Source organism: Caloenas nicobarica, chromosome 16 (genome assembly GCF_036013445.1).
Source record: "Caloenas nicobarica isolate bCalNic1 chromosome 16, bCalNic1.hap1, whole genome shotgun sequence".
NCBI classification, from domain to species: domain Eukaryota; kingdom Metazoa; phylum Chordata; class Aves; order Columbiformes; family Columbidae; genus Caloenas; species Caloenas nicobarica.
The window spans coordinates 8,922,985-8,941,952 of record NC_088260.1 but is presented as its reverse complement, the minus strand read 5'-3'; the positions used below and the strand labels follow the sequence as shown (position 1 = coordinate 8,941,952).

The 18,968-nt window shown below is 38.8% G+C and overlaps 1 protein-coding gene across 1 annotated transcript in view; it reads left to right on the top strand.

The window, feature by feature from the left end:
* Nucleotides 1-66: 66 nt before the first annotated feature.
* The window catches only part of PI4KA (phosphatidylinositol 4-kinase alpha), a 56,795-nt gene continuing 37,893 nt past the window's right edge, over nucleotides 67-18,968 (top strand). The window contains exons 1-19 of the mRNA XM_065646179.1: nucleotides 67-279; nucleotides 2,167-2,283; nucleotides 3,487-3,580; nucleotides 4,129-4,217; nucleotides 4,729-4,801; nucleotides 5,097-5,356; nucleotides 6,047-6,113; nucleotides 7,485-7,633; nucleotides 8,207-8,272; nucleotides 9,246-9,342; nucleotides 9,629-9,820; nucleotides 10,520-10,620; nucleotides 11,347-11,476; nucleotides 12,534-12,666; nucleotides 13,285-13,380; nucleotides 14,108-14,291; nucleotides 15,027-15,130; nucleotides 15,757-15,925; nucleotides 16,948-16,998. Of these exons, the coding sequence (XP_065502251.1) occupies nucleotides 67-279; nucleotides 2,167-2,283; nucleotides 3,487-3,580; nucleotides 4,129-4,217; nucleotides 4,729-4,801; nucleotides 5,097-5,356; nucleotides 6,047-6,113; nucleotides 7,485-7,633; nucleotides 8,207-8,272; nucleotides 9,246-9,342; nucleotides 9,629-9,820; nucleotides 10,520-10,620; nucleotides 11,347-11,476; nucleotides 12,534-12,666; nucleotides 13,285-13,380; nucleotides 14,108-14,291; nucleotides 15,027-15,130; nucleotides 15,757-15,925; nucleotides 16,948-16,998 (2,385 nt within the window). The remainder of the gene's footprint in view (nucleotides 280-2,166; nucleotides 2,284-3,486; nucleotides 3,581-4,128; nucleotides 4,218-4,728; nucleotides 4,802-5,096; nucleotides 5,357-6,046; nucleotides 6,114-7,484; nucleotides 7,634-8,206; nucleotides 8,273-9,245; nucleotides 9,343-9,628; nucleotides 9,821-10,519; nucleotides 10,621-11,346; nucleotides 11,477-12,533; nucleotides 12,667-13,284; nucleotides 13,381-14,107; nucleotides 14,292-15,026; nucleotides 15,131-15,756; nucleotides 15,926-16,947; nucleotides 16,999-18,968) is intronic.

Sequence of the window (18,968 nt, the reverse complement as noted above, 5' to 3'; positions counted from 1 at the left end):
TTGTGATCTCGCGAGAGCCGGCAGGGCGGGGCGGGGCGGGGCGGGCGGTCCCCGGCTTCCCCAAACATGGCGGCCGCTGCGGTAGCGGCGGCAGCAGCTGCTGCTGCGACGGCAGCGGCGGCGGCCGCGGCGACCACCGCGGCGGCGGCTCCGGCTCCCGCTCCCGCCGCGGGCGCGGGGCGGGGGAGCAGCGCGGGCACCGCGCGTGGCTTCTACTTCAACACGGTGCTGTCGCTGGCGCGGTCGCTGGCGGTGCAGAGCCCGGCGCCGCTGGAGAAGGTGCGTGTGTGAGGAGGGGCCGTCACGCGTGGGGCGGTGCCCGTGTGGGGACTGCGGGAGCGTCACGCGTAGGGGCTGCGGCTGGGGGGGGGTCTGGCGTGTGACGTGTGGGGCGGAGGGGCGTCGCGCGGCCGGGGGGTGCGTGTGCGCGTCACGCGAGTGGAGTCTGCGTGGGAGGGTCGGCGCCGTGGCGGGCGTGGGGCCCTTGCTGTGGAGAGACTTTGTGCTGCGTGGGTGGGGAGGGCGGAGGGTCGCGGCCTTGGGTGGTTTGGTGGCCCAGTGACGCGCGGGGACCTGTGACACGCGTGGGAGGCGGGTCCGAGCCCCGGGGGGGCTGTGCCCGGAGGACGCTGCCCCGTGCCCGTGGGCTCCGGCCCGCTGTGTGTGCGTGGGGGCTGCTGGGCCTGTGGGACACTTGTGTGGCCCCGTGTGACCTGGACAAACCACAGCTGTGACAGGAGCCATCGCCCTCGGAACTGCCCCCGTGTCCTCGCCACGAACGTGGGTCCTCGCGGTGGCTGCGCATCCCTTGAGTTTGTGGAGCGTTGGGCTTAAATGACGTTAATAATTCCTCTCTAGCTGAAGTTATTCCCTCTTGTCATTGCAGATATTAACCCGATGTGGGACGCGCGCATCAGAAGTTATTTTATAAAGTTCATATTTCCTCTGCTGTGTTTTGTGTTGAGCAAGAGAATTATTTGTGTTGTGTTACTGGTCTTGTAGTTAGGAGGTCTGGCAGCTTAAGGGCAAGAATCTTAAATTCCAATGGGAATCCAGCTGATTCTTCTAATTGTCTAGGGAAATAGTTTATTGGTTTAGAAATTTCAAGGTGGAGTGTTTATAGAGTTATTTAAATAGGAAGTAACCTGCCATCCAAACATAGGTCATTCAGAGGTGTTTATTATGGCAGCTGTTTTTAGGTAATATTTATTAGCATCAAGGAGACTCATAAAAAGACAACATGCTTGTTGTATTTACCCTTTTTTAACAGTTCCATAGGAAAACAAAGTATTTGGGAAATTTGATGTATTCTTTAGATGTTTGTTTGCTGGGTATGGAGTGAAGTAATAATTAAGCAGTGAGAAAATAATAGTTCTGGTAACTTAGTCTGTTGTGCTAAAAGGATTTAAGCAAAAGTCCTACCCAGATAACAGTTAATGGTTTAGTGCTATGTATGAAGAAGGCATTGGTGCAGCTGTAACCAAAGCTGCATTCAACTGTTTTGTGTTTGCAGGAATAAATATTATATGTGCACGTGCCTGCTGCATGTTTCTTGCACATCCAGAATGCCCAGTAAATTAGCGGAAGGAAAGCTTTGTTGTACCAGGGATGCAGGAATGAGCTCTGTAAATGTGATGCTCTGAACAGTTTCAGAAATTCTTTTTGAGATCTGCAAACAAACAGCTTGATCAAGTGTTGTTTAATCAAGTTGTTTAAATCGACCCATGTTGTGGTAAAAATGTTTGACATCTACTTGAGATTTTTCTGTCTTTTTCTGCTTTCTGTTATTCATCACTCTTTCCTAGCCCTTAGATGCTCTCGTTAAGATCGGTCGTTAAAGTGGAGTCATGTGGTAAACCTGTCTGTCTTCCAGAAGATGGAAAGACTCTTGTTCACTTCAAACACAGGAGATCTGAAGGAGTCTTGGAAACCACAGCCTGTCAGCTCCTTCTCTGCTGTGGAAATATTTGCAGTTGTACTAGAGCTGCCCAGGCTGTTGCTTGTCTAGGGCATGGACACGACGGCTGAGAGCTACATGAATTACTTCCCTGAGCTCTACTGGTGCTTTTTTGAATGACTGTTTTAACATATATACTGTTTTTCCTTTGGATTGTTTTGACACTTTTGGTCTTGTTCCAACTATTCTTTCCCTCTGCTGTTTTTCAGGTACAAAAACTGCTCTGTATGTGTCCAGTGGATTTCCATGGCATTTTCCAGTTAGATGAACGTCGCAGAGATGCTGTTATTGCTTTAGGAATCTTTCTAATTGAATCTGACCTTCAGGTATTTTTCTCACTTAGGCTAACTCTATTTAACTTGTAAGATTTTGGATTAATTCAAATGTGGTTGTTTGGTGAATGAAAAGTTGGTATTTGCTATCCATAAAAATAAATAAGAATATCAGAGGTAACAGATGGATTCAGGCAGGAGAGCACAAGGAAACTAGGGCAGTACTGATGAGTGTGATCATCAGTAGTCATGGCACTGCCACAGCCAAACTGCTCTCGTGTTTTTTGGTCATCACAGCTTAAGGAGAGAAGGGAAAGGCTTTTCAGGAGGATTTGCTCAAACCATATGTATCACTGGGTGTTCTTCCCCACATGCTTCTGAATGACGGTATGTTCTAACATACTCCTGAACATCAGGTTTGTAATGGGCCTTTTCATGCCTGGCACTAGCCAGGGTAAACAGACAATGTACATAGGCTGTGTTGTGTACGAATGTCCCTTTGTGTCTGTCAGCCTAGCTATGACAAGCTGGTTTTCTTCCCTTCAAACTCTGGGCATAGTTGTATTTTGTGCAGAGGAAAGGAGGGATATACCACGTCCTAGGTCCAAAGTCATTAGACCTCACTTAAAGTCGTTCAATGCTGCCAGGGTTTGTGTCAGGCCTGAATTCCTCCTATTTAGTATCTATGCTATGATATAGCATGCATGCATATTATTAACATTGTGGTTTTCGTAGTATGAAGTTTAAATAAGGCAGCTGTTTCTTAGTATTTTTCAAAGCCAGCAGTTACTATTAATTAATCCAGCTCTATGAGAAGGGAAGGTGCTGTGATTTGCAGATGAGGAAGCTGCAGCGTTACCCAGATAAGTGAAGTGACTTGCATAAGGCCATACGATGGATCACATGTACTGAATTGGGACTGGCACTGAATTTCTAGTGGCCTTAAAATTATTTTGTGACCTTACTGTAAACTAATAAACTGTTTGGGATGGCTTACTGTTCTGCAACTTTTTTTCTCCAACTTCTACAGAGAATGAACTGTTGCCTAAAAGGGAAGGGTTGGATTTATGGCACTGAATTGGTTTACTTTCATTTGCCTGCCTTGAAATCAATTTTGCAATATTCAAGAAGCCTGTGGAATAATTACTAGAAGCAGTTCTGTATGTGGTTGATGTAGTCTTCCTATATCTCTAAAATATCTTGAGATGATATGATTCAGCTTTTCTTCTCCATTTTAAATAGTTTTTTCCTCTTTAGCACAAAGATAATGTGGTTCCTTACCTGCTTCGACTTCTGAAGGGTCTTCCCAAAGTCCAATGGATAGAAGAAAGCAATGCACGGAAAGGCAAAGGTGATGTTTGGGTTTTTTGTTCATTCTCATGGAACGCCGGCCAGGAAATAGAACTAACAAAGATTACTCAGGAGAGGTGATAGGTCCTGCTATGTTCTTCGCTCCTGACTCAACAGCCTTTATTATTCATTTTCTTTAGAAGCAAAGAGGAAGTCGAATAGCTCCCAGCTTTCTTGCTTGACTGCTTTGTGATAAATTGCACTTCCCAAATAATTCTACACTTAATATATTTGGTTACTAAATTGGAGAGAAGATTGTGTAGTAAGAGAGGGGAACCCAAGATTTGTATGCTCTACCTTTAGCTTTGATGCTTAGTTGCTATTTAAACTGTTTCATTTCTTTCTCCCTTAATATCTCTTAAAATTAACATTAAAATACTTTTTCACAAAGGGGTATTATAATTTTTTTTACTGTATTTTTCTACAGTCTATCTCAGAACTGTATGACACGGGAATCACTTCTGTCTTCTTGCTTTATTATTTGCTCTTTCTATTTTGATTCTATCTAACAACACTTATGTGGCTTATTTTCTGTCCATTACTTTGCAGGTTTGCTTCCAGTTGCAGAAAACTTCAGCTTCTGCTTGGTAACGTTGTTATCAGACGTTGCTTACAGGGATGCGTCTCTTAGAGAGCAGGTAGAGTTTATTTAAAGTTTGTGCTAATGTAGTGCCCAATTCTCTAATGCTGGAATAATGACTATCTAGAGAAGAGTAAACTACAGCTACTTCCTTTCTTGCAAAGGGATCAATTGCTTTAACATGTGTACTGTTGCATTATTTTGCTTGTGAATTAATTAATAATTAACAGTTAATTAATTAATTAATTAATACTCAAGTATCTAGAAGATACTCATAAGTCTGCTGTTACTTCTGGGTGTCAAAGTATTCAGGTTGTGATACTGAGATTAGAACTGCTGCATATTTATTCTGCTAGTACATACCAGCTAACTGCAGACTTCACAAAAGCGGCTCTGTAAGCTGAGGCAGGGCAGTATACATTTTTGGTCACAAAGCATTAAAAAAAATCTTGTTTACAGAGGTGCTTATGTTAATATTTGCAAGTTTCATTTGTTGTAGTGATCTAGTATAAGATAATGATATCTCTTTACCAAAAGATATTTTCTTATGTCTGTCTTGACTACTTCAGATTTTGGATGCAATTCTACAAGTAATGCAGTTCCTGTTGGGAATGTGCCAGACCCCGCAAATGCATGATAAAGGTACTATTAAAATTGTTGCTATATTTGTAACTCCTGCCATTTGAACTTCTCTTATGTTTTCTGATTATCAGGATCACTTCTGAAAAGTGAGCAGCTTTTTCTTTTTACTTCCCCTAGCACATATTTATTCTGTTTGTTGCTGACTGGTTAATACAGAAGCAGGAGAAGTGTATTAATTTGCGATACTTTCATGATTTTTTCCTCTGCTTGCATAAATATGTCAGTGAAGTGGTAGCGAAACTGTAAAGAGGAAGTTCTAAGTTACTGCTAATATACTGTTACATGTGTTTTCCAGAATATTTATGCAAGTATGCAGTACCCTGCCTGATAGGAATTTCTCGAGCCTTTGGTCGCTTCAGCAATTCAGAGGAGGCTCTTCTTTCAAAGCTTTTTCCAAAAATTCCACCACATTCCCTGAGAGTTCCAGAAGAGCTTGATGGAATTCGCCGACGATCCTTTAATGATTTCAGATCAATTCTTCCCAGTTCTCTACTCACTGTCTGCCAAGAAGGATCACTAAAGAGAAAGGCTAGCAGCGTATCTAGCATCTCACAGGTTTGTATGATTTGCTCTGTGTTGGAGTCAGTGCTTGGATGATTTTGTGGTCTTGTTGGAGTTAAGACAGCATTAAGCCTGGATATGCATGCAGTATCTTAACACATTATTTCACCAGATATAGAGATCTTTTTTTGGCTTCTGCAACTGGGTTTCAAAATTTGTAGTTTCTGAACTACAGAATAATAAATGACAGTTAAACTAACAACTGTGCTTGCCTTCACGTGGAACGATTGGCAAGTTCTATCCCTTGTGTTATTTCCATTAAAAAAAAAAAAAGTAATGCGTATTTGTGAGTTTGGGAAGCTGACACTTAATTGGCTGAAGTTTGGAGAAGTGCTGAGGATACGTGAGCTCTCGCTGGTTTTACCAGGAGCTGCAAGTGTTCATTGTCTTATGGGAAGAACAGATTCAGATGCCCATTTTGAAACCACAGGTTGTTATTAGCGTAGTTTCATACAGCACAGGACTCATCATTCTGATCTCTTCCCTTTAGTCAAAAGCACTGAAATAGCTTTTTTTAACTTCCCATTTTTGGTTGGAATTGAGCTGTTAGGCCCAGCAATATGTAGTTCCTATTAGTTTTTCTTGAAGCTGTGTTTCATTATAAAGTGCATGAACCATTCTCAGGAAGATTTTTACATGTTTTATAAATAGTTTTTGAATTACAACTTTTGTATGTTGTTTCAGGTTAGTCCTGAACGTGGAATTCCACCTCCCAGCTCTCCCGGAGGATCTGCAATTCATTACTTTGAAGGTAAGTTGTTTTGCAAAGGAACAATGTGAGATTTGGGGGTTTTGTTGCTATTTATAGAAAATTGGAAACCAAAATCCTTTTGACCCCTTTCTTTGCCCTCTAGAGTTCTTATAGTAATTCTCTGGCACATGCCTGCTAGGATGTGGAAAAATTTGGGGGTATAAAGACAGTAGGAAGTTATTATTGACACTGGTTGTTTCTGGCAGGCTGCTGAGAGAGGCTTGGTTTCCTGACTGCTAGGCTGTTCCTAGTACTGAAGAGATTAATTCAATTAGGCCCAAAATATTTCAGGAGATTAGTCTGAGTAACTTTGAGGAACAAGTGTTAATATTGTGCTTCATTGGATAACTGGTCTGGGATTTTGGAACCTTTGTAGCACATTGTATAAATCTAAAACAACTGCTGCATTTGAAGTAAAGGGGATGTGGGTCATTGTGTAAGACCTAGTGATTTGCTGAAGTGGGAAATCATAAAGGAGAGACACTGAAGTCGAGCGCTCTCTAATGTGTATTAACTACTGTATCATAAAAGGCAGAAATGTGAAAAATTTTCATGAATTAATATACAAACTCTTAACTGCTGAGTTTTGGTAGAGCTCTGGCTGTGAGTTCTGTGTAAAAGCAGGGCTTAAAAATGAACTTTCATTAATCAAGTTCAGAACTAGCTCTGCATATGAGGTGTTTTGGTGCCTCTGGTTTTGTTTGGTCCTTTGAGGTTATTAACAGTTTGGGCATTCTCTGTTTCTGGGTCATTCTGCTCTCTTGAGCCCTGGCCTAAATTATTTCTTCCACGTTACTCTTCTTTTTCTTTCATGCTATTTGTTGAGGCATCTGTCTTCCTCAATCATATAATGGGATTGCAGGGTAATTCAGATATCATTCTTAAACTTCCAGTTAGGAAGAGAACTGTTTGTCATCTCTCTACCCCATTGAACCAACCTATATTTCTTTTCAATTTTATAGTCTTCATGTTTTCAATTAAATAAAAGAGGTTAGACAGAGGCTATAGTAGTAGAACAAAACTCATCTTAATGCTTTTGAACAAAATGGCGTTTACAGATGTTTTCAGGTAAAGGTACATCAGTAGTATGGGAAGACTTCTTGTCAGCAGTGTCTCTGACATGAACACAAGTAATTTAAATTAATTCTTCCATTGTGATTGTAAACTTCTAATGAACAAATGTATTTCATCACTTTTCTGTCTTGATTTACCAGTAGATTAGCTGAAATGTTCCTCTTGATAGGTTGCAAGTTAGAGACTTATGTGTGTGGCAAAGAACTCTTTAGTTGTAACTGAACATTACCATTAAACAAAGTTTATATATCCTCTCTCTCACTAAACTTTTATTTCTATTATTTTTTTTCTGATCAGGTTCATATCTTCCTGATGGGAGTGCAGTGGATCCTGATTATTACTTCTCTACGATCAGCTCCAGCTTTTCCGTTTCTCCTCTGTTCAACGGCATTAACAATAAAGAGTTTAACATCCCACTGGAAATGCTCCGCCAGCTGTTGAACATGGTATGTGATGGGCTGCAGTGAGATTGCATTCTAGAGATAGAAATATATACAGTTTAAAGTTAAGCTTTTAGAATTGCAAATAAAAAGACTGTGTTTCTCTCTCAAGCTTTGTGTAATGTTATTTTTATGGCTTTTGATGTCATGCTTTAATAGTATTCCTAAAAAGCTCTCATATGAACCATAAAGAATTTGCAAAATCAAATAAGTTTGTCAACTTCTTCCTGTTTGCCTCTTGCAGACCACTTGATCTGAGGTAATTTATGTATTGTTAGTGCTGAAATAGAAGATTGGGGTTTCTTGCTGTGAGAATGGGACCCTTTTCTAGATGGGTTTGGTTGCTGGGAATTCACACAAGTGACATAAACTACTGGCCCTGCAGCAGCTATTTTGGAACAGCACACAGAGGCTCGGTTATATTTATTCTTGTTGCAGCCAGAAATTCTTGTAGCCTTAATTTCATCTGACATTTGCAGTCAAGTGACTTGTGTTTTCTGTGCAAGGACAAAATTCTATCGTCTTCCCATCTAGAGTCATCAACAGCAAACATATTTTTTAATTTTTTTTATTCCATAGGTAAAACAGATCGTTGGGGATTCTCTGCTAAAGACCTTAGATGCAGTTATAGCTGAAGTTGCAGAGGTATGTTTTTAAATTCCTTTGCTAGTGACTCGAATACTTTAATTTTTTGTCTTAATAGTTGGAAAATCAGTCTTTTACCTGTGTAAGGTATGCCTTCTCTTGGCAAAACAATAATAATTTCCTGTTTGAACTGTTCTTTCAATGGTTTAAATCTAGCCTTTGTGTAAAAATGGGAAGGGGTGAAGGAAGAATGTTTTTCACTCACATAGAAGGAAATAGTTATTATCTTTAAAAATTAACTATTTTTTTACTTTAGCACTCTTATTCTAAATTACAGCACTGGTTGCCCCAAACTGGTTTACTGTCAACTAAGGTCTTTGTGGCGTATTACAGTAACATTGGCTTTTTTCACTTAGAATATATTGATTGTTTTTCTGGCTTGGAAATGACTGCTGCTCTTTTAGGTGTCATTTCTACAAGTTTGATGGTATCACAGTTTGGGGACCATTACTTTCAGAGGTAGCACACTTGTTTCTGTAGGTTTGTGCTATTCTGTAACAGCCTCCACCATGTTTTTGGAGTTAACCTCATCTCCTCAGGGATGTAAAGCTGTGTTGAAAGGAGTGTGTGTTCTGTTGTGTGGGGAAATGACTTTGCTCTTCTCTCCAGCCTTCCTTTGAGTGCTGCCATGAAATGGAGGCCTAAGTGGAGACAGCTTCAGATTCTTTTCTTGCTGTCTCAGTAAAAGAATAGGTTTGAATCTTTGTTATTTTTTTTTAACAACACGGTTAGAGAGAACACATATGTGCTCTTCAAATTGAAAGAGTGGCTGAATCTTACATACTGCACTGAATGGCTGTACTTGTGATAGAAGCGGGGGGAAGGCTGTGACGTTACTTCTGGCACCTGGTTTAAATGCTTTTTTACATTGTGGAGGAAAACAATTACGTGACGGGAATAAAAAGATTTATTTATCAATATAATGGAAAATACTTAGTTTTGAATCTAACAGGTTGCTTCTTTTCCTTTTCAGATGGGAGCTAATACAGATCTCTATTATAAAACATTCAGTGACCCTCTTTATCTTGCTCAGTTTAAAATGCTGAGAGACACATTATACTATATGAAAGGTATAGTATTTGTATTTTTCTTTTTAATTTATACTTTATGTTTCCATATGAGAAGAGTGCTATGGATATAGAAAAAATATTTTGAGCACTGTGAAAAGGATTAATAGATGACATTTCAGTTGTCCGTTTGCTGGTGGGCTTTGCTATGAAACTTATCTTTTAGGTAGAGGATAAACTTTATGAAATAATTTCATTTATAATCACAATGGATTTTATATATGCTGTCATTCTGATAACAGTGACTCCCATCCTTCTAATATAATGCTATTTCCTTTTATTTCTTTAGACCTTCCCAACTCATTTGTGAAGGAAATCCATGATTTTGTGCTAGAGCAATTCAACAGCAGTCAATCAGAGCTTCAGAAAATCCTTCATGACGTGGATCGACTGCACAATGAACTGAGTCCTCTAAAACTGCGTTGTCAGGCTAATGCTGCTTGCGTGGACCTCATGGTGTGGGCTGTGAAAGATGAGCAAGGTAAAAAATGCTCCTTGGTCTCTCAAATGTCTGTCTTTTTAAGTTATAGAAATACTTATAAGTTCTCTGAGAGCAGATGATACTCAGAGAAATATAAATTTCAGCAGAATACTTTTTGCTATTAGAATATAAGAGGAAAACTTCCATTGAAAAGTTGTCAAAGTAGTTGGCTGGGTAGTTAGACATCTCTTCATAGAAACAGAAACATCCTATTGGCTTATCTACAACAGTTGGTATAATTGCTGCATTACATTCAGCTGCTTATTTTCTAGTTTATTTTATGTTTTTAATTGTTGCTCTTAGTGACGTAAATGTTTCTCAGCCATTCTTTTAAAGAAAAAACAGGACTGGGAAGCTCTCACTTTTTCTCAATTTTCTTGTTTTGTAATTCTTACACATCTTCTGAATATGTGAATTTAATTTTTCCTTTGGACCTTAATTTCTGTCAAATGTAAAGTATGCTTAAAATCAGCTTGAAGTGCAGTCATTCTTTCAGTCAGTGTTTGACAAAGCTGTTTGGTGTGGAAACTAAGTTCTTGCAGAAAAAGCACTAAATCTCTCTGAGGAATTGTGGTATGAGAAAAGTAAAGCTGATACATTTTCTGCATTGTTTTAGAAATTCCAGTAAGCATTGGGTTGTGTGTGGCCTAATAAGAAATCTGATAAACATAATTTTTTCTGTTGTTCTTTTTGTTTAAGGTGCAGAAAACCTGTGCATCAAGTTATCAGAGAAACTGCAGTCGAAAACCTCGAGCAAAGTCATCATTGCTCACTTGCCACTACTGATTTGCTGTTTGCAGGTCTGTCTTTACAGTATTTGACATTACTGCATCAGTGAGTGAGAATTTGGGGAGTTTGACAGGTTGCTAGAACACTTTATATGCTGGTACTTTCCAGCAAAGTGTTCTCTGTTTGGATTTTAGAGGTCTGGTGTGGAAACTAGAACTGCAGTAGAGTAGTGCTTTGACAATTTTCTTAGCTGAACTGCTCTTGAAGAGTAATATTTATGAGGGGTTTTTTTAACCAGTATTTAATTTCTGAAATATTTAGCTTCTTAGTCCATTACGTAAACAGTTAAAATATTGGTACTGTCAGATTGCTGAATTTTGAGACTAAGGTTTGTTTTATTCTAATTTTTCATCTTCTTACTGGGTACTTATTCATAGTCTTACAAATATGGTTTCCACCACATAGCAAATAGTAGATTATCAGGATTCTCTAAATGTTGGAACTTGTCCAGTAATTTTATTTTTAGAGAGTGCAGTTCGTTTCGTGTAACTCCTGTGAAATCACCCAGGAAGAAAGCAGCAATGCTTGACTAGCATGCAGCACTCCAGGACAATCTGAGAGAGTTAGAGGCTTGAAATGTCTAAATCTTCTGCTAAAAATAGAATCTCTTGGAACTATGTGTAGTTTGTTTTGGTTTGGTGTTTTTCGTATTGAGCTGAAGTTGCAAGCTTACAATTGAAATAAACAAATTGTGCTATTATAAAGCTATATTAATTTTTTTTTATTCCCTTTTTTAGGGTCTAGGTCGTTTGTGTGAGAGGTTCCCTGTTGTGGTTCATTCTGTCAATCCATCCTTGAGAGACTTTCTTGTGATACCTTCCCCAGTGCTTGTGAAACTTTACAAGTACCATAGCCAGTATCACACAGGTAAAGGAAAAAAGACTGTTCCAAGGATATGCTGGTGATTGTTTTCTGATTTCTTTGGCTTTTTGATGCTTTTGGATATTTTGTGCTGATACAGCTGTAGGGGGAAATGGAGATGCATTTCTGATATTTCTATTTATTTATTTATTTATTTTCCTTCTTGGAGGTGGAGAGGAGGAATGCAAATCAAATTCTGGTAGAAGTGTACCTAAGGACAAGCAGTATATATAGATAGGACTATTTTTTATCCCAGCAGCAATATTGCAGTGCCTCTTCTGCTGAAGCCAGGATGGTCTTATCTGAAGCACTTTTGTCCCGTATGAGATCACCAACAGCTATAGTGTGATACTGCAGTATTGTAGGTTGTATTATTTGCATCAACCTCCTGCACCCAATTCAGAGCAGTTTGCTTAGGGCTTTGTCCACATGGACCTTCAGAAACTTCCAAGGAAAGAGGTTCTACAACCTGGGTCAATGCATAATTATCCTCATAGTGGGGGAAAAAAAAATAATCCCATATCCAGTTGGAAACTCCCTTATTTCAGGTTATGGCTGTTGTGTCTCATTCTCCCATGAAATCTGCTTTCGGAAGGCAGCACTAGGTCTGTCCAAAGCTGCCTCTTCTCCAGGCTGAACAAGGCCGTGTTCCTCAGACTCTTCATACAGGCCCTGTGCTCCAACCCTGTGACCATCTCGATGCCATCTGGCAGGTTTTTGTTGTTTTTCAGTTGTAATATCAAGTTACAATTTCCAAGAAGAAAATGTTCAATTTAAATCGCTTGCTAATGCAAAAGCAGTATTGTATTGCTAAAGCAGAACAGGTAAAATGAGAACTGACGGTGATTAAATTTAGGAATAATTATTTAGGAATAGTTAAATAGAGTAATATCTTGCATAGCTAGTGACAACAGACGCACTTCCAAAGTTCTTCAGCTCAGCTCTGAGCTGTAAAGCAGGCTGTTTTGAACCCACTTAACAGATATTGCTCTGCCCGTGTGCTCTCATCTTGGGGAAAAAAGCTGTTTCAGATGGTGTTGATTTCTGTACTCTGTGTTCTTAGTAGGGGGTAATGACATCAAGATCAGTGTAACCAACGAGCATTCGGAGTCCACTCTAAATGTAATGCCTGGCAAGAAAAGTCAACCGTCCATGTATGAGCAGCTGCGTGACATTGCCATAGACAACATCTGCAGGTAAGAGAGAGACTTGCACCATGTTGGAACACGTATTCTCTTTCCCTAGTGGAAAAGTGTTGTGAATGGTTTAGGAGGTGCTGCTGTAAAGACTTTTTGCCTTTTTTGGTTATGATTTCATTTTTCTTCAGATATCTTTTTGTTCTGTTTATTTCTTAATTGTAATAATTCAGTCTCATTGTTTTGCTTCCCACCTATGAATTTTCTACTTAGATTATCATGTTGAGTGAGCCTCATGTAGCAGAAGGATTGTAATGCACTTAAATGTGGGCAGTGTAATGGTCATTCTTCTCTTCTAGACAGCTACAGGGAGTTGGAGGGAAGACAAATAGTTGGTGACTAGAGACAAAGGATTGAAGTTTCTAAAGCAGTGAATTCTGAATTTACCTTATTGCATATCCTCATCCTTATTGTTGCTGGAGAAAGCAGCAGTAGAAACTCTGCTCAATTTTTAAAATACATCTGCAGTGTTCCTAGAGAATCAGTTCTTATACTCCAGTATAAACATTTTTTCCTTATACCTGGTGTGCATTTACAGTAGTAAAAAGTGAAATGTTTAACTTGTGCATTTTTTTTTTCTGGCTGTTCTCGCAAGTTTTCTGGTTATTGTTATTCCAGGTGCTTGAAAGCCGGCTTGACCATAGATTCAGTGATTGTTGAGGCCTTTCTTGCCAGTTTATCTAACCGTCTCTACATCTCTCAAGAGAGTGATAAGTAAGTTGTTGGTCATCAACACAATTTTTCCTTCACTCGATGAACCTGAAGCTTATTGTAAGATATAAGTATGGGTAGCATTATTTTAGAATTATCTGTGAGCTTAGTGAACTTGTATGTGGGATCAAGATCCTCCTGTGCAAATCTTTGCAGAGCCCTCGTTTTCATCCTGAGAGGTATGGATTCATTTTTATCTGATCAAATCAGCAAATTTTTGGTGAGTATTAGCCAATTGGGAGTCCTAGATGGAGTGATACTCGCTCTGCTGTATCCTCCACCCTTCAGCTGTCTTTTATGGCTTGACACAGTTAGCCACTTGTGGCGTTTAACTTGCTTCATTTTTAAGAGACTTGCCAACCAAGAAACTTCCAAGGCCAGGACCTGTTGTAGCTGGTCTGACTGTCATGTCTTAAAGTTTTGCAGATCACTTTTACCTCTTTTCATTGTTTCTAGAGAAGTTTGTTCATGGATTAGTGTGGGTTTCTTGGATAGTGGATTTTTGTGTGAGTTGTTTTTTTTCTTTTTTTCTTTTGAAAACCAACTTGTGCAAGTATATCTCTAATGTTGGGAGTAGATGAGTATATAGAGTGGCAATATTTAAAGCTGTTAGTGATGTTAAATTTAGTATTTGAACTGTTTCTTACACGAAATGTAACCATGCTTGGAGGTCTTGAGAGCTGTTGAACAGTTAAAGGTACTGTTTTGGGGTTTTTTGTTTTCGTAACAGGGAAGCTCATTTGATTCCTGACCACACAATTCGTGCACTAGGGCACATTGCAGTGGCACTGAGGGACACCCCAAAAATGATGGAACCCATCCTGCAGATCTTACAGCAGAAGTTTTGCCAGCCACCTTCTCATCTTGATGTACTCATCATTGATCAGCTGGGCTGCTTGGTGATCACTGGAAATGTAAGGAAAGAACTGGCCACGAAAGTGACAGTTCCTGATCCCTTTCCTGTAGTTAAAAGGAAACATATTTTACAAACTGCATTTGCAGAAGTTTTTTAAGGTTTTTATTTTCTTCACCACAGATATGTGCTTGTACAATCCTCATGTCTCTAAAGAAAGCTAATTAATGATGTGTAAGATGCTGTCCCTGTAAAGATTAGTCCCCGTAGAAAATAAAGGGTTTTTTTAAAATAAATAAAAAATTAAAACCTATAAAAACCTCACCAAACTCAATGTTTTAAAAAGTTAATAAGATTATAAACTTAGTCTCTGTCCTGAATAGGTGCACATTATCATTTTTCATATCAGTAATTAACTTTCAAAGTCTTTGTAGGTCCATACATTTAAAAGTATAGATTGCCTTCTTCGGTCATACACTAATTAACTGACTTTTTCTGAATGTAATTTGTGCCTCCGAGCAAGCAATTATTTGCCAAAACTCAGAAGCCTGAAAAAGTTTTCCATCAGGAGGGCGGAGTTGAAGAACTTAATAAATTTTGTATAATTTGAGCAATTAGAAACACTAATGAAAGCACTTCCTTTGTGTGCTTAATGAAAGCCGAAACTGTTGCTCAGGCTATGACTAGATACTTCTCTGAAGAACTTCATTATACTTTATTTTACAGGGTTGTTCTTTAGAGAGATTGCATTCAATAAGCTCTACTTAGTGGTTTGTTTATTGTGGGTTTTTTACAGCAATATATTTACCAGGAGGTGTGGAATCTGTTTCAGCAGATCAGTGTTAAAGCAAGTTCAGTTGTTTATTCTGCCACAAAAGATTATAAGGATCACGGATACAGGTAACACTTGACTGTGTCCCTTGAATGTATGAATATTATATTGAATATCCTTTATGCTACGTCAGGGATTTTCACTTTTTCCCAGTATAAGATTTATAACAAGGTTATAGATAGTACTGTTCTTTTCTCTTTGATGTTAAAAAATAAAATATATAGTTTAAAAATAGTAGCATTTCATAATGTAGAGATTCCTAAAAATGTTTTTCACTACAGGTAGTACTGATATTTTTTTTTTCCCCCTCTGTGAGGAGTTAATGTTTGTAAATGATAATTGACATTGATGACTTATGTCATCTGTAAATAGAGTAATTAATCTCTTAGCCTAGAAAAGCTAATGAAGCTCCATTGGGGTGGTGTTTGGTCTGGGGACAGGGGGGTGATGGTGTTGTTTTGTTGTTGTTTTTTAAATGTGGTGCCAGCACTTGTTAGGGATTCAATGCAAGCCATTAACAATTTTTTTTCTTAGTAAGCCTGCTTTTTAGTCCCTGTTATAATTAAAGATTATCACTGACTTTGTTGGTAGTTGGGGTAGGCTGGATATATGGTTACTATGAGCATTATGAAGAAAGCACCGAAAATGTGAAACGTGGAGGACTTCCTTGTTCATAACTGTGTTTTCTTCACAGACACTGTTCCTTAGCAGTCATTAACGCCCTGGCTAACATCGCTGCCAACATCCAAGGAGAACACCTTGTGGATGAGCTACTGATGAACTTGCTGGAACTGTTTGTTCAGCTCGGGCTAGAGGGCAAGAGAGCCAGCGAGAGAGCCAGTGAGAAAGGACCAGCACTGAAGGTCAGATATTCAATTGTGTGCAGCTGTGCATTTATACAGATAGCAAGACTAAACATAGTTTTCTATGTGTCCTTTGAACCAAAACCATGCTTCCTTAAACCTAAGAATGAAATGAAGCTGATCGCTTTGAAGATAAGCAGCATTCAGTCATGGATGCCAACTCTTTTAAAGGGAACATGTCTAGAATCTGCTTTTCGTGAAGTCTGTGGTGGAAAATATGTCTCCATAGGTCTCACAGGTTCTTTTAACCACAGATAAGTGAGCTGAAATGGTGAAAAACAGATTGTAAACATTGCGCTAAAATGACACTTCTCAATTAGGTTCCACCCTCTTCCTTTCAGGGGTATTTTTCCACTGTTTCAGTTTTGGAATCGCTATGGGAGACAAGCTGCTGTACTGACTTAAAGCTGCCTGGAAAGGGAAACATTGATTTAACATGGATTTGAGCTAGGAGGCAGTGTTTCTTTATTATGAAGATACTGATAGCAGTTTTTATTATATATTTTTATTTTATATAAATATAAATATATTTTAATATAAATAATATTTTAATATATATTTTATTTCCTTCAAAAATATTTAAGGATCCATCTTTTGTTTTGCTTTATCTTGGACACTACAGGAAAGATAACTAAAATGTGTTTTAGTTGGGTTGTATCATTATTGCCTCATCTGAAGACTATTTGGTACTCTCTCTCCTCTGTCTCAAGGCATAATACCTGACTTCCAAACGTAGAAGACCCTGTGCTGGAGGGGATAAAAATCCCTTCAATTTCTGTATTGAGGAGCCACCTGAAAAGTTTTGTGGAAGGCTGTGGGATGTGCCCAGTGCTGTGGATTTCTGGGGTGGTCTCTTGGCCACCTCGTGCACATCTGTGTTGCAGGGTACAGAGTTGTCATTGGGAATATATGTTTTCATTTGCATAGACAGTAGGAATGTTTGATGCTTGAAATCTGTCTTGTAGCAGGTATTTTAGAAATGCTTCTGTAGGTTAATTGATAATTTCCTTTTTCTCTTCCAGGCCTCCAGCAGTGCAGGGAATCTGGGTGTGCTGATTCCTGTTATTGCTGTGGTGAGTATCCAATGGCTGGGTTGTTGCAAACAATACATTTTCTCGTATATATCAAATACCAGTTCTATTCCATGGTCGAATGGTTTGATTAACAATTAGTGCAGAAGTAAGCATCCAAAAGAACTATAATAATGGAAAATAATATTTCTTGCTTTAAGAGGGGGGGAAACATTTGTATAATAATGACATATCTCTTAAAATAATTAATCTTTTGTGATTCAGGGTTAGATTGTTGCTAGTAATGAATTTGAGATTCATGAGCTAAATAATACTACAGGGGATATTTTTTCGAATAGTGTTTGGCATGCACTGTAATAAACAGCATGTGTCTGTGGCCTGAGGAGGAAAAGTGAAAAAAACAAAAGTTAATAGAAACAGAGTTAAAAATAAATCTTAGTTTGGCAGCACCGTGAATTCTGCTTCTTAAAAGGAAAAAAAAAAAAAAGAGAGGAAGAGGAGGAAGTGTCCCGTATCTTCTGAAACTAGATTTGGTTGTCATGCGGAAAGCATTTTAGGAAATGGAGAAGGACACTGGTGTCCGATCCAGACTCATTTATTTTGATGTATATCTGGTTTTGGTCTTGGATGACAACTTCTGGGGAAGCACTTTGGTTTTTTTTTAAATGAAAGTACGACTACTAATTCAGCCAAAAATTGGTATGCAACAATTTTAGATCTCCAACAGAAAATTGGGTACGTCCAAGCTGGGTTTCCAAGTCAGTAGGACTAGTTGCCCAACTGCTGTAGCTTTTAGAAAAACATCATGTCTAAAAGATCCCTAGACATAAACTTACTGGAGGACAAAAAGCATCATATCACTTTCTCCCCTTCTGAAGTTGCATTTTTCTGTGGAACTTTTCCTGCACAGCTAGTGTGACAAAAGGGGAAAATGTACTACATACCTGTGGTGGGCATGCCTGCTTGTAACTTGCTCATACTGCAAATCCATTAACGAGCAGAAAAAAAAATCGGTCACTTCATAGTCTGCTTTCACAAACCTCTTTACTGAAACTTTTCAAAGAGCTGAGCCTAAAATTAGCACTGATTAAAGATCAAAGAAGTGTTCCCTTCCTTCCCCTGTCTCTCCCACCGGTTTCCAACATAAGCTCTTCCTGAATTCATGAGCGATCACAAGGGCCAGATCCTGGCTTTACAGAAGTGTGTCTATAAATGTCTGGGATCGCCGTTATTCGATAGGTACTCAGTTTTTGCATGAACTACCTGCTCCTGTGTGGAGAGAGGTCTTCTAGTGGGTGGTATTTTTCAGACGTCAGTAATGCCGACACTGATTTGAATGAAAGCAAGATCATTCCTTGCATATTGAGAAAAGATAGATGCTCTTTAGAGACTTAATGCAAAAGTTATGAAAGTACTTTTCTGTTTCAAATTTTTATTGATGATACATTTGTTCTGAATAGCTGGTGAGAACTGCATTTTTTCTTAACCAATGTGACCTTTAAATGAAGTCAGATAGTGCCAGAATCTGAAGCAAGAGTTAATGGTTACATTATGGTTGTTTAGGCAAATATTTGACTTTCTTGCACAATGTATGAAGATCAGGAGTTTTGAGTAGTAGCTGATTTGCTTTTCTGCTTGAACTCTTTCCCTTGAATAATTCCTGTTACTTAGGTCTCGAAAACCCCATGTTTCAGATGCGCCAGCTCATTTAATCATTGATAAACTAATTAAATCTGGAGCATGAATATTTAATCTTTTGAATATGATTTTGTTTTTGACTATAAATAAAACAGTATGTATATATGAATGTTAATATTTTCTGTCATGGACCTTACATATTGAAAATTGTCCCCCACATGGTGGGCTTATAAGTAAACACAACGTGAGACATGAATAGAGAAACATCTGAGCTTTCTGTTCAATATCAGCTCTTCATCATCCTTCATCATCTTAATACTGATATTTCTCTGGCTGTCATGTTAAAAAGCTTTGTGTACAGGACACATACACAT